Source organism: Acipenser ruthenus, chromosome 9 (genome assembly GCF_902713425.1).
Source record: "Acipenser ruthenus chromosome 9, fAciRut3.2 maternal haplotype, whole genome shotgun sequence".
Lineage (NCBI taxonomy): Eukaryota > Metazoa > Chordata > Actinopteri > Acipenseriformes > Acipenseridae > Acipenser > Acipenser ruthenus.
Window position 1 is genome coordinate 6029459 of NC_081197.1, and position 15838 is coordinate 6045296.

The 15838-nt window shown below is 36.8% G+C and overlaps 1 protein-coding gene across 1 annotated transcript in view; it reads right to left on the minus strand.

Moving 5' to 3' along the window:
- The window catches only part of LOC117405188 (short transient receptor potential channel 6-like), a 33114-nt gene extending 25414 nt beyond the window's left edge, over nt 1–7700 (minus strand). Inside the window, exon 1 of the mRNA XM_059030952.1 lies at nt 7430–7700. Within this exon, the coding sequence (XP_058886935.1) occupies nt 7430–7557 (128 nt within the window). The 5' untranslated portion in view covers nt 7558–7700. The remainder of the gene's footprint in view (nt 1–7429) is intronic.
- Nucleotides 7701–15838: the final 8138 nt, after the last annotated feature.

Genomic DNA, 15838 nt, shown 5'->3' on the forward strand with positions numbered 1-15838 from the left:
AGTACACAACAACTCAAATATGTGTACCTCTGATAGAGATACATAAATTACATACTGCTTTGTAGTTTTCCATATACTTAACGAAAAACTGACAAAAAATTTAAAGATGTGATATTTCGAGATCTAACATGAAATACTGTACTACTGTTATGGCTTCCGGTAGACTTTTGCCATATCATTTTGCAGTTTATTTGCTTACATGATACTAAATAAAATATCTAAATTATGTTCATATAGTTTTTTTTTTGTTTGTTTTTTTTTTTAATTATGTCTCAATCCTAAAATTCTAGCTGATGCTAAACTTTTGGCCATAGCTGTATAACTTATCCCCTTAACAAATAGGTGAAATTAACTACATTACATTGGAAACTGTTTCGTATTATAAATGAAAAACAGAATGTACATAAGCCAGGTATACTAAAGGTTAAGAGCATCATTTCAGTGGGCTGGCTTAGAAAAGGTCTGAAACTAAACAAGTGTAAACATCAATAAGGCTTGTCCATAGTCCAGGCAGTTTTTGGAGACGCTTGCCTTGAGCTAGCACTGTACTCTGTAACGTGCACTGTACAGTTTCAAAGAGCCCCTGTTGTGTCTTGTTTAACTTATTTTTTTGTTACATAAATATAGAATGTAAAAATAAAAAAACACAATGTAATGAAATAAAGGTACGGTACATACTGTTTTAAGTTTCCAGGTATACCTCGATTAACCTCTGTTTTTACCAGAAGCATCAGCTTGTTAATCTAGTTATTGTGAGTCTTGTACAGTACATTCTGCATCTGGGAATGTGTGAGAACAGACAATTCATCACCTCAACCCAATTTCCATAAATGGCCTGTACTGCACACATGATCCTATGTTTATTTTTTTCTTTCTACAGTACTATGACTTCCTTGTTTGTTTCATACGCACTTATTGCAAGCACTTATGCGGCCTGTGATGGCTAAAAAGATTTTCAAGAAAGCAGAACCTGAAGGAATGTGGGCAAAGGACATTATTTGACATCCAAGTTGAGAAGGGTTGTACACATCTTGGTTTAAAATAAACCTGTATCAAACACTGTGGTAAATTGTAAGCATGCAGTGCTGCACAGGGCATCAATTCTGACTGATGTGTGAAGTTTAAACTTGACAGTCTGAAGAATGGAGTTTGTCTCCAGTATTGGTTTGCTCATTAAAATAATTAAACGAGGAGAGGCCCAACTTTCTATTATCGTAATGGGAGGTTACAAGCAACAAGCCAACATTTCAAAATAGCTCGGGTTTAAAAATCTAAACAAAAAGTATAAAATTGGGATGTGGTAAAATCAAATTGTACCACATCTACACTATTCGTGGATTTTTAAGTTTATACTGTAAGATGCCTGTAAGATACTGTAAGAATGGGTAAAATACTGTATAGATCCATTTGTCTATGATCAGCAAAGGCCTAGCTTTATCTAAATGGCCTGGTCTAAACATTTGGGTTGCTATTTATAAGAAAATATTTTTGTGTGCAACAAAAAATATGTACTGTGTTAGTACTTATCCATGCAATCTTTGAATTTGAATATTAAGACTTTTAGATAATAAGAAGAAGAAGAAGAAGAAGAAGAAGAAGAAGAAGAAGAAGAAGAAGAAGAAAAGAATAAAAGCTGCTAGCACTCAAGTGTGTTGATTCTCTAATGAGACGAGTCTGAGACGAGTCATGTCCGTGGAGGGCTGGGGTGACTGTTCTCTTTAATGGAGTTAGGTGTTACTCTTCTGGGAAACCAAGCATTTATCGCATAGTCTTTGCTGCCAACCATATGTCTGCCTTGCGATAAGATATCGAAACTGGCAGGCATGGGTCACCTGGGAGTTTTTGACTGACCCTCCTTGCCCTTCCCAACAGACATCACTGGCGAGGGTGTAAGCAAACTCTCTGCTGAAGACCAGAAATACAATACAAATCAAGAAGGCAGTGTTCCTTAGATATATAATACAGTATTCTACTCAGTTGGATCACTACACTCTACCCAAACAGAGGGAGATTACTACTCACAAGCAATTTTGCTTTTCAATTAGTTTTCCAGGTTAGTGCAACCTTTAAGCCCTGCTTTACTACACTAACTACTTCTGTGTGGGTCTTTCAAAACGCAGAAAGTATTTGTGATGATACAGTCTAGAGATGATGAATATGTCTGTCCCTGCTGGTCTGTGTATATTTGTATTTTTAATAAGTTGTGAAATGAAACTCACTCTTTTCCCTCCCAGGAAAGAAAACAGAAGGAATCCCATGGGCTATAAATCTTACTTTATCGGATTCCTACTTGGAAATGATCATGGGAAATATCCAGTAATGTTTATAAAGGGTTATGAAAGACAGCATGTCTCTATATGAACTTGTTAACGTGCTTTGTGTGTGTGAAATCGCTGTCTATTTCTTTTGGTATGTAGCAACCTTGGTCATGTGGATTACTTTTTCTCTAGTAAACACATGTTGAATGAAGGGTGAGGCAACATTCAGATAGGTGTTGTGGACTGAAGGTGGGGATGACCGACAGTTTGGTCAGTGGGGATTTAGACAGTTTAGCCAAGAATCTCGCCTTCCAGACCTCTGGGAGCTGTCATCAATTGAGGTGAGACACTCAGGCAATCAGACGTCAACTAAGGCTGTGTGATGGAACGAAAATGGTAAATACAGCTATGGCCAAGTTTTGCTCACCTAGAATTTTAGGATTGAGACATTAAAAAAAAAAGATATGAACATAATTTTATTTAGCATCATGTAGCCTAATCAAAGAAACTTACAAAATTATATTGCAAAGGACTATCGGAAGCCATAATAATAGTAAAGAAATTCATGTTAGATTTCAAAATGGCAGATTTTTCCATTTCTGTCAATTTTTCATTAAGTATATGGAAAACTACAAGCGGTATTTAATTCAATATGTTAACGTAATTATTCAGCAGGTTTCATTCGACTTTATGAAGCAAAACATTTGGCCATAACTGTACATAAAAAGCACTTATTTTTATATTATATTATCCTTTGAACTTGTCATATATTACAAATGTGCATTTCAGAAGGTAACCCCTTTTAATTTCAGTTTCTCTCCCTGAGATGTAACAGCACTCGAAGATAGTTTATAACCTCCTATTGCTGCTATTATAAAATACCTTTCAAGCCTCTCCATGCACCCACCAAGTAATTACATTTTTATTGGCCATGTAACATGCCACACATTATGCAGGCATTTAGGTTAAACAAGTATAGTATTATAGCATATAAGTATACATTTGGCTTGTTTGCATTCTGGGAATTAATGTATATGACATAAAAAAGCTAATTTGCCACTAAATCTTGCAGCAGGCTTACAAACTCAAATGTAAAATCTCACCACTCCTCATAAACAATGACATGCCATTATGTTTTGCACTTTGAGGTCCTGAGGCTCTCAAGACACTGAGCACACTGAGATGCATTTTGTTCTTAGAAGTAAGGATAATTCATCCTCAACAAGACTTCAAATTATAGGGTTTGCCACCTTTTGAAAGTGTAAAACATGGACAGACGGGGAGTGAATGTAAGGCCAAATGCAGCCTCCTGTTCATCCCTGAATGCATTCTCGCTGTCTCCCTCTCTTTTTCTCTGTTTATTGAAACCAGGATATTCAGTCGTCCAACCAGGACAGAAGAAAAACTAAATTATCACAGTTTCTATGTAGAATTCCAATGAAAGAAAGACATTGGGAAAACAAGGTGAAGATCTTATTTAATGGTAATTTCAAGCAGCAGCAATACAGGCAACAATCCTTACAGGCCCTGTGGCTTTGGGGTCTGGAATTGTGGATTAAAGGGCAGTCCAGACAAACCCAGGACAGGTAGCAACCCTTATAAATGAAGTGTTCATGTTTTGGTCAGGTCTGTTAATTCTGCAAGGACGGGCTTGGACTGTGTGGCAATTCTTAACCACTATAACAGGACTGTGGGTGACCGCCATTCATGTAACATTTATTTAGCTTCTTCATAAATGTGCATAAATCTAATGCTAATTAGGCTTGTTACAGTACACTGTAAAACTAAATAAGAATCAAACATGAATTATGGAACAGATTATAAACACAGTTCAGTGTTTATTTCAATTGTTTTATAGCAGTCTACAGTGTATATGCCCTAAAACCACCATCGTAAAGTATATAAATATTGAAATGTGTTTACAATCTGTTGCATAATATTTAATGTTTCATTCATAAACACTTTATATTACAGTGCAGTCTGCTTAACGCTCTGCTCCATTCTAGCCTAGGAGCTGTACTGTAGCAGGTTGGTAATAGGGTAATTCCATACTTTCTGGCATGACATTCAAAGTAAAACTCCACACAGACTCTTGTTGTCTGACCAAGGCTGCCTAACACTGTTCATATACTGCCAACACAGGAACCGTTTTAGATTAGAAAAGCAAGCAGTCTCCAGTCAGACTGCTTCATTGTTTGTTTTTTGAGTTGCTTATCACTTAACCAACTTGTACAGTAATACTATTTATAAAATCTGATGTAACTGATAAAACTGCAAGATGGAACAGACACAACACTTTCTAAACCTTAAAAATAATTAGAACTAGGATTTTTCTGTGTATTGAACAGTTAAAAACCCAGTATCACAGCCATATAAGTTCATATAACAATACCTGTAAGATGTATTGGACCTTGCTATACTGTTTCCAATCTTCCAGGAGCATTTTCAGTACTTTTTCGTCATTATGAACTGCTTCTTGCAACTCCGATCTACCCCAAAGCTTGGTGGTATTGTTTTCATTTTTGGCTGCAGTCCTGTAAACAGTATCTTCATTCGTTCTGGTCAGGTAGCAGCAGACACCCCCCCAAAAAAGGTCAGGAGATGTATCTATTATTCTCACTTGAGACTTGTATTATTGTTAGGGCAGCAGTGTCCCTGACCTGGGATTGAACCCACGACCCTCCGGTCAAGAGTCCAGAGCCCTAACCACTACTCCACACTGCTGCCCATGTGTAGGGCTGTGCTGTGTGTTTTCAGGTTTAGGCTATTGTGTAGGGCTGTGCTGTGTTCAGGTTTAGGCTCTTGTGTAGGGCTGTGCTGTGTGTTTTCAGGTTTAGGCTCATGTGTTGGGCTGTGCTGTGTGTTTTCAGGTTTAGGCTCATGTGTAGGGCTGTGCTGTGTGTTTTCAGGTTTAGGTCATGTGTAGGGCTGTGCTGTGTGTTTTCAGGTTTAGGCTCATGTGTAGAGCTGTGCTGTGTGTTTTCAGGTTTAGGCTCATGTGTAGGGCTGTGCTGTGTGTTTTCAGGTTTAAGCTCATGTGTGGGGCTGTGCTGTGTGTTTTCAGGTTTAGGCTCATGTGTGGGGCTGTGCTGTGTGTTTTCAGGTTTAGGCTCATGTGTAGGGCTGTGCTGTGTGTTTTCAGGTTTAGACTCATGTCTTGGGCTGTGGTTTGCGTTTTCATGTTTAGACTCGTGTTGTGCTGCGCGTTTTCGGGGTTGCATAGCTGCGCTATAAACTTATCGTTATCTTTTCCACAGTGGATCGGCAGAAAATAATATTTAAGGTGGTACACTACAGTATTAGATACATTCTGGTAGGCAAGGTTATGCATGGAAATCAATGCAACCAATAAACCAGTGCCTGCTTTAAAAATACTTGCATTGCACATGTTGTATACTGTCATTTATTTTAAGAATAAGAACAATGTTGACAAAGCGCAGCATACTATCTGTGAACTGGCCCAACTACTGCCTGTTTCTCATTCATGATGCTAATTTCTGTTTTAAAATGTCACATTGCTTAAGTATGCATTTAGATCGAAAACAATGATTAGGCAATGTTATTCATGAAAATCAATGGATTTCTTTTTCTAACATATTTTCACCTATGCAAATGTTGGTACTATTTCGGCAGAAATGACATATTTGCCTAGACGAATGCGAGACGCTACCCGCTTTTATTTTATTTTATTCGTGGTTAGCTGGGTAAACATGTTATTTAAAGCTTCGCTACATAGTTCTACTTTCGACAATCACAGGAATGTGGTGCTTATTTAGCAGTTTGTGTTCATTGGTTTATATGTCATACAAAGTGTCATTCTTTGTGGAAAGCAGGTGAAATGTATCAAACAACTCGAGATTGTAAGTGTGTATCTGGACCCAGTAGGCACTGAACGCTTTCCACCTCCAGCGACAGTGTGTCACTGACGCCGGAATGCGTATCGCTGTGGTGTTAAACGTGGTGTATACGAGTGGATGCTTTAAAATAAAGAGTTACACTGCATTCTTATTTCTGGATGCTACTGTAAAACGATTTTTTTAAAATTATGTTGTGCCTCTATTTGTTTAATGTAGCAGTAGGTACAGCATGCAACTGTGAAATGTTTACTTAACTGGGATATCGGAAGCAGCAGAGAGATTCGGTTAGCGTTAAAGCCTTTACCCACTTTTAAAGCACAAAAGTTTCAGTGAAAACGACGACCGCAACGTTACACACTTTATTACTATAAAATAGAACGACAGTTTCGGGTTTGTTATAAACCAGGTGCCGTGCTTTAAAAATACTTGCATTGCACATTTTGTATAATTTATTTTAACAATAAGAACGATGTTTACAAAGCGTAAACTGTCCCAGTTACTGCTTGTTTATTTCACATTCATGATGCTATTTGGGACAGAGAATGTGTACAATGCTGACACAACTTTGCCCCCACCCCACCCCAGAATGTTTCTGAAATGACGCCTTGTTCTGTATGAATATACAGTATAATATAATACAGTATTTCAGCAATACACATCTCTGCTCTGTTCTGAGTTGTAGCATTATCACAGTACCATACGCAGTAAAGACCCTGAGCTTTGTACAGGAGTCTGTTTATTATCATCAAAATCGATATGACCAACAGCTTTGTACTATGAATATTGGGAGTAGCTGATATATCACTTTGGTCAATTTGGTTATTTATTTATTTCAGTGAATACATACTGAATATTGCCATGTACAGTATTTGCGCGATCTGCATTTTGCAATTCTTAGTTCTGTATACAACATCCAAAACCGAAATGACAAACCATCAACAGGTACAGTAACAAATGGAACTTCAGATCAAATCTGCAAATATTAGCTGTTTTCTAACTAACTGAAATGTATGCTGTAGCCAGTAATTAAGATGTATGGTATCTATTTGTATCGTTAGATAACAAATGTATCGCTCGCATTACATGTTATAACCAATTATCATTCTGCGACGATCCAACACAGTAAACAGTTCTGAATGTTTACAGTGTTGCCCTTTTAAATTGTACAAATAAATAAATAAACACACACATACATAAATAAATAAATAACATTAACACAACAAAAAGTTGACTACGTTAACTTCCTGTACAATAAACCCATTCAATTCCTACCATAGTAAGAAATAAACAAATGGTTATATATTTCACACTCACCCCGTGCAGCATTCTTCGAAGTCTGAACTCATTAGTAGATAGTCCTGGCTCTCATTTCTACTCCCAGGACTGGAGCTTCTTATTCTTGAATTATTGTTGTTAGCCAGACAAGGCTTCTGTTGACTCATTTGCTTTATTTTCCCCGCTCCAGGCAACCCAAAACACAGCACTTACACACGAGCAGTAACATTTTAAGACAGACGTCGCAGCTGCTTGTTGCATAACCTGAGCGCACAGGCTTCTCCTTATAGCTCCCTTTGGATATAGATGGAGAGGAGTTGGATCTCGTTGCATGTGACGTTTCGAGACGTCACATACTACTAATATAACAGCATCACTCAAGGATGCTCTGTTCATTCTTGGTAGAGTGATACGCCCCTTGTAGTAATAGGTATCACCATTCTTACCCCGTCAATACAGCTTCCAGGTGGGAATAATTCACAGACCAAGGAATTGTAAATTATATAGGCTATATCCCCTTTACGTGTAGTCAAAGTGTATCCATTCTGAGATGATACCATCTTAAAATATTTGTAAAGCAGTGAATGTACAATAATTTTAATTCAAAATGTATATTTATATATTATGCGTTGTCCTGTTAAAGTGGCATAATTCTACTAGATACAATCATTTAAGTACAGTATACATGCTTTACATCAACTTAAGTCTAAATTAATGCATGTGTAACCCTACTTATAACGGCTATTTTCCTATCAATTGTATTTAAGACGTTAAAACAGTACTTGTCTAGATTTGACCTTTCAGCTGTTTTATCATTATATCATTATAAATGAATGTTGCCTCACAACTCTTTAATTCAGTCCAGTAACAAAACAAAACACACACACACACACACACACACACACACACACACACACACACACACACATATATATATATATATATCCTAACAATGGTAAATGTGCACATTTACAATGCTTTTACTATGTCTGTACCTTTATTTACCATGATTAATAATGCTAATCTGGGATTCACCATAGTTACATGTGCTTTACCACACTTTTACTATGCTTTTACCATTTTGTCCATGAAATGTTTTTATCAATCAATTGGAGATCCGGGGGACTCACACAAGACCAGACAGACCATAATAAACTAGCCTTAGTCTTTTGTTTAATGAGGTGCTGACATTTGGCCTCAGTCTCCTTGTTTCCTAGTCGATGTTGTGTTTTATTTCTTTAATTTATTTCTCTCATTGTCTCTAGTTTTTTCAATCTTTCTGCATATAGATTTTCTGTGTGCATTTTGTACTAAGCGGCAGAGATACACAAATGTACCTTGTCTCCTCTATGTGTCTGGTAAATGTCAACTGTATATACAACACCCCCTCCCCCCACCCAAACACATAACAACTGCTCTCACAGTTCTCTCCCACCACTTCCTGAAAAAAAATAAATTGAAAAGAATAAGGCAAAACAATGTCAATGGTCTATTTCTCTCTGAGATGAGGATTATTTAAAAGAACAGAACCACTTGTCCTTGTGAGGCAATCACATCTCTCCTGTTAACTATGGCTCGACCAAGCTTGTCAGCATCGGCAGATCAACAGTCAAAGTAAATTAGATGTTTTAGCCATTTTACTCAGAAAGTGTCAGGGCGATGGCAGGCACTGACCCTCGGGAGGTGATGGCAGGAGCAGACCCTCGGGAGGCGACAGCAGGAGCGGACCCTCTGGAGGTGGAAGCTGGAGCAGCGGGTAGTCTTCCTCTGGTGGTGGGGGCAGAGAGGCTTCTCCAAGTGGCGCTGGAGACAACAGCAATACGTCCCTCAGTGTGGGGCACTCTGGCCGCCGTTCCTCCTCCCAGGAAGTAAACAAACGCAGGCAAGGTATTACGGGTGAGTCACCAATGCGCTCTTTCTTTAATAATAAAAATAAAAGTTTTAAACAAAACAAAATGGCACATTGGTCAAAATAAACAGACACAAAACAGAACACACATGAAATAAAACAAGTATAGCAATTGTTTTTTTCATTCCTCCTATCTGAACACCCAACCCTGATGAGCGGCTGATCCACTCTTTATATATATATATACGTGGCCATCTCCAAATTGGTAATGACTTCATTAATTTGGAGATGGCCATATTATGCACACGTTTAACTGGATGGGGAATTCTAACCCCATCCATGCTGTAAAATTATAATAACAAACATTGTGTTTTTAAACACCAAACAATACATTTAAATCATAATAATACAACAAAACAACAAATAAACACAGGGGCGGGGTGTACCCCGTCACACATTGGTTGTAATATTATACAAATTCAAAGGATTTAATAAAATAGAACTACCTATTGGAGCCACCCATGCTAACAGAAAAGGGATAGGAATTTTCATGAGTTTCATTGGGCAAATCAAGTCCATGTCCGAACATAACATCAATTAGTTTCTGAGGCATAACCACTGAAGTTTAGCAGGAAAAGCTATTTCTTTTTCAGAAATCTGTATTTTTTTTGGAGGGGGGGAGGAATGTCAGTGTGGTAATTTTGGGGTAACCCATGTTAAACCACCAAGTATCCTCTGTATGCTTCCTTTGAAAGAAGATTTTCACATAAGTTACAGGATAAAAAGGGTTAGTCAAAAACACTTGCAAGAAAGCCTGCTAGTATCTGTACAATTTTGTTGCGCTCTGCAATGTAATCAGGCACGTCTGATAAAAGGGTTAACAGTAGGAGACCTCTCGTTAAATTTCCTATATGTAAATTGTACGTAAAACATGTAGTGTCTTTGTTCTGTACACGCTTTCTAATTGCAGGCTAATGGCAGTGGCTGTGTTTCTTTCTCAATTTCTCAAGGCCGCTTTGCATTAGCCATACTTCATTTAGTTTTTTTATACAATGCTGTGCTATACCGCCTACAGAAAACGATTTCTTCTTTAGCCACCTTTGTGAGAAATGATTGAATCTGTGGTAGACAATTTCTAACCTGTTGTATTGTAGGCGACCACTTCAGGGTATAGCAAACTAAACTGTGTTTCCCCTGAAAAAAAAGAAGAAAAAGCTTTCTTCCTTTCATTGATTTTTTATTTTTTATTTGATTCTCTTTCAAATGCCTTCCTGTGTAATTAAGAAAGGCGATATGAAGGTATATTGTTAGACAAGGCCACAGTTCTTTAGCTGTCTTGTTCAAAAGCTAAAACAGCTTTCAAAATCAGCACCATAAAGTCCACTAGTCACCCTCTTGTTCGGCTACAAGTAAAATTATTAACAGCAAACCTGCTAGATGCAGGCATCAGACTGACGATGAACATCAAGATTGTATCGTTGCCTTGACAGCCCAACACAAGAATCATACTCCTCCAAGAAGGATTCAATCAATGCTTGTGATAATAAGAAATGGCCCTAAAAACAATCATAAAGGGTCCACTCAAAATGTTTATTTTTGTATACACCCCTGTAATGGATAGAAAAGGGGATTGTCTTTTGTCTTAGTTTTAGATAAGGGCAGCAGTGTGGAGTAGTGGTTAGGGCTCTGGACTCTTGACCGGAGGGTCGTGGGTTCAATCCCCGGTGGGGGACACTGCTGCTGTACCCTTGAGCAAGGTACTTTACCTAAAATTGCTCCAGTAAAAACCCAGCTGTATAAATGGGTAATTGTATGTAAAAATAATGTGATATCTTGTAACAATTGTAAGTCGCCCTGGATAAGGGCGTCTACTAAGAAATTAATAATAATAATAATAGATGGAATACCTGCAAGCCTTTGTAAAATGAAAAATACCGTACATGGCTTGAAATGGATAAAAAAGCCTCTGTGGTAAAAGTACACGTAGCAAGTGTATCTGATTAAGTGAAAGTCTTTGTTCTTTATCAAATCTCTGCAGCCACGATGAAAGGCAATTTATTTTTTATTTTTTTTTAAATCTCAATTATCACTGTATGCTTGAATAAACAGGCAACCTAATCCAAACTAAGCAGCTTACTAAACTAAATCCAAAATAAGTAGTTTACAGGAACCAGAAGGTAGTCACTGAAAATGTTCCAAACCACTGCAGTTTATGAATGTACACATTATACAGACATTAGTATAATTGCATAAAACTAAAATTGTGTTAAAATATATGTACTGCTGTCTTCTAAAATGTCCCATACTGCTATCAGAAAATTAATTTGACCACAATGTACTGGTGAGGAGTACTGATGTAAAGCCATGTTGCTTTTTTAAGCAATAAGTAGGTTTAAGAGCAGAGGAATAAAACCATTTTTATTTCAATTTTGAATACTAGCAGCTTATAGTAGGTTCAACTTGGAGCAGGCCAATTGTACAGCTATGGCCAAAAGTTTTGCATCAACTAGAATTTTAGGATTGAGAACAAAAAACTGTATGAATATATTTTTGATCTTTTATTTAACATTGTGTAATCAAATAAACTACAAAATGATATTGCAAAAGTCTACTGGAAGCCATAATAGTAGTACAGTGTTTCATGTTAGATTTTAAAATGTCACATTTTTTAAAATGTATCAGTTTTTTTTTTTAGTTTTTAATATATGTAAAACTACATAGCGCTATGTAATTCAATATGTTAACATAACATTATTCAGCAGGTTTTATTCAACTTTACAAAGCAAACATAGTTATTTCTATAGGGTGATGTAAAACGTTTGGTCAGAGTTGTAGTTCTGAGGAATTCCATGCTCGTTTTAAACTGCTTAAATTGTGTTTTTTATTCCACCTATTGAGAAACAGAGCCAATTGTGTTTTTAAAAAAGCCATCATTTGAAACTAATATGTGAATTACAAATACCTCAACAAATAGCATATTTTGTACTCAAAGAAACTGATTAATTCTAAACCTGTTTTCTAAATAAAATCAAAAAGTTATTTTTCAATTAATTTATAGAATACAAATACAATCATATGCCCATAATACTGTAAATAGAGTTTAGAGCCATCATTAGCAGGCTAGCAGCCCTGTTGTAACATGACAAAGGTGTTCAGTGTATTACAGAACCCAAGTTCAGTATAACATGAAAACATCAAGTTTGCTACATTTTGTCATACGCTGATATCCCCATAGTCAGCCCTAAATAGATCTGTGTTCATACATGGCGTGAGTAAGTTAAGCAGTGGGTCTGTATCAGTTATATTGGTAACGTTCTGTATCAGTTGTATTGGTAACGTTCTGTATCAGTTATATTGGTAACGTTCTGTATCAGTTGTATTGGTAACGTTCTGTATCAGTTGCATTGGTAACGACCCCCTCATGACCTTTCCCCAGGGGCGACCATTCCCTGTACTTGTCTAGAGCTCTGAACCTGCACTCACACATACAGCAAAAGAGCATTCCATCCCATCAGCTCCTTCACAACAGGATGAGAAAGAGAAGGTTTTCAAAAACAGATTCTTCAATGGCAAGAACCATCTTCCTATGCACTGCATTCGGCTATGCTTAGCCTTGTGCCTCACAATATCCCACAAAGACAGACACACACCCAGGTGTGCCATTGACATTGCTTACATGGCTCTGCCTTTCACAGTTTGACAGCATTGTTTATTGGATGGCTTGAGTTGGGGAAATCCATTTTATACCCCATAGACAGTTTTAAACAAATGGAAGTTTGGAGTGTAAAATACTGAGAGGTGGTGGGTTTATATTTTTAAAACGGATTTTGTATAACAGTAACATGGATTTCAACATTTTGGTTTAATTAAAGACTGGAGTTTACTATATATTGAAAATATACCTCCAAACATATTTATTTCCATATATTTGATCCAATGAAACCTCAATACAGTACATTATAATATTTACCTGTTCCAATATTACTGAATTATTGTAGGTTACATAAAACGCTATTTTTCTATAATTATAACACCATCATAAATTATGTAGCATTTAAATTTTCAAGAGGTGCAGGTAGGAGCAGATATTTTAGACTGCGTCTGCTGCCTTGCATTGGGCGCTAAATTAACAGCAAGAATTAAGTGACCCTCAAGCACTACATGCATTGACACCATCCACTGTACTGCTAACTACAGTATTGTAAATTACCTACCCCCTCTGTTCTGTTATCACACACATACTGCCCACCCCTGTGTAATTATTATACTTTCACACATGGCCAAATTCCACAAATATTCTACAACAACTATCTCTTTATTGCCCAGTTATCCCGTTTTTTATTTACGACCTGCTCTGGCTCACAGCATATACAATTTCAATTATAATCACGTGCATCTGGCACCTGCACAGCAAGTTTTAAATCGTTTCTTTGAAGTGAATAAAACAAGAGCTACTGTTTCTTTTGTGTGTGTGTGTGTGTGTGTGTGTGTGTGCGTGCGTGCGTGCATGCGTTTTTTAATCTTACCTATTTATATAATTCTCTATCTGTTAGTAAACATGTATTTTTATTTTTATTTAAAACATGATATATGGTCCTCCTACAGTTGGTTAAAGAAATTTCTGTTTGAAAGCCATGCTTTCACTTAGTGTTGCACTTCCTTGGTCATTTCACCTGTAGTGAGAAATTGTCCCCACCCCTTTCCTGTCATTAACAAACCAGCTGTTTCCCAGAGGACACTGCTAAGGTGAAATGACCCAGGAAGTGGTAGTGTAACATATACTCCTAGAAAAAGGGAAAGACACTGAGAACGTTCTTTACCCTAAAGAAGTGCCAGATATACTGTTTTAAAATGTAAATACATGTTTTATGTATGTATACATGTCTTATTTATATGATCTATATTAGGTACTGCAGGAACGCTGTAAGAAAAAAAACAGCTTGGCACGCATTCTGAAAATTAAATGTGTTTGTGAAAGTGAAATTTTACAGATGTATTGTACTAACAATGTGTTCCTCTTGTGTTGGCAGCAAACGATCCCCTATATATTTATGTATTTATTACATTTATATAGCGCTTTTCATACCGAAGTATCACAAAGCACTGTACATAACAAATACATACGAATAAAAATCCCCAACATATTATCTGCCACAAATAAAAACATATTCAATATCAGATACACAAGTTTTTAAAGCAGCAAGTAAGTTACATTAAAACCCACTAAGTTAAAAATGACATTTTATAAAAATCCATTTTCAGTCTTGACTTAAATATTGGGACTGTCCCAGCTTCCCTGACGCATGATAGCATTTGAGAAACATTTGCCACAATACTGTTGTACAGCACAGTATGTAATCTTCACAATATCATAAGTGTTAAAAAAGGCAGCTTGGACAACTTCAGTAAAGGCCAGAAAATCTGCTAACACAGACTGCCAACTTAATATCCCAGGGTAATAATTAATCAGACGTGTGCATGGCAACTACCAACTGAAAAAAAAGGCATCCCAGTTGCTTTTACAATGCTGATTGTGTTAGGCCAGTGAAAGCCAATTAAATCAATACCTGTGCAAATGGGAGTTGTGCTACCAGCTTTATTGAATTGATTAAATGCCTGCTTTATTTAATCTGTAAAGAAAATGGGATAATCCACATGCATTATGCGCTTTGCATGGCGTAGGAATCAAGTAATCTCATAAGACTCTTCAAACACTGGGCAGCACACATTAAACCTCACTGTCCAACACCACCACAAAGCAAAACATTGATATGATGCATTCAATGATGCCTGACTGGCATGCTGTACCTTTCTAACAAGCAAAAACCCATCAAGTGCATCAATGTAGGTATGCTTTGGTATCTGAAATCAGAAAATGTGCTATGCATTATTCATGGTTATCAGATAAATATGGCATAATGTAAGCTGTATATTTTCAAGAATTTATTTCCTCCATTATCTACATAGAAGTCTGACCAATACTGTATGTAGAAAATAAAATGATATGATGACTGGAGTAAAAAAAAAAAAAAAAAAACTCATCAATATCAACTGTATTTTATCCATAAAAACAGACTTCTTTAAAGCATTGTGACTAGAGCCTGCTGAGTCCTGAATTTTCATGGCAGGCGGTTGTCTTTAAGGTAAATACATTGCTGTCCTTGATTACTTGATTTAGAGCATTGTTCAGTTACATTGTGTTTTGCGCAAGTGTTTTAACAGGATTTTAAGTGCTCTGGTTTACAGGTATTAGAAACCACTTCTATGTGCTAATTGTCTAGGTACAGTAGTATTGCTTTGCTGTTTAAACAGCCTGCAAGTTTGCACTACAATGGAATTGCATGTATGTAATGTCTAATCTAAATATGAAGCATGTTGGTTGTGGTTAGCAGAGGGGAAAAAATCTCCCCTATGAATCAAGTAATTATTGGAAAATAAATTAAGAGCCCAGCTAAGTATGGATAGCTTGGAGCTTATTAGACAACCATGAATAAGCAGAGCTAGTAATACAGAGGTACTTGGAGTTCTATAATTACAGTATTAACACTTAAAGTTTTAAATACAGTGCAGTTTCAAGGGAAGGGTGCACACTTCCTGAG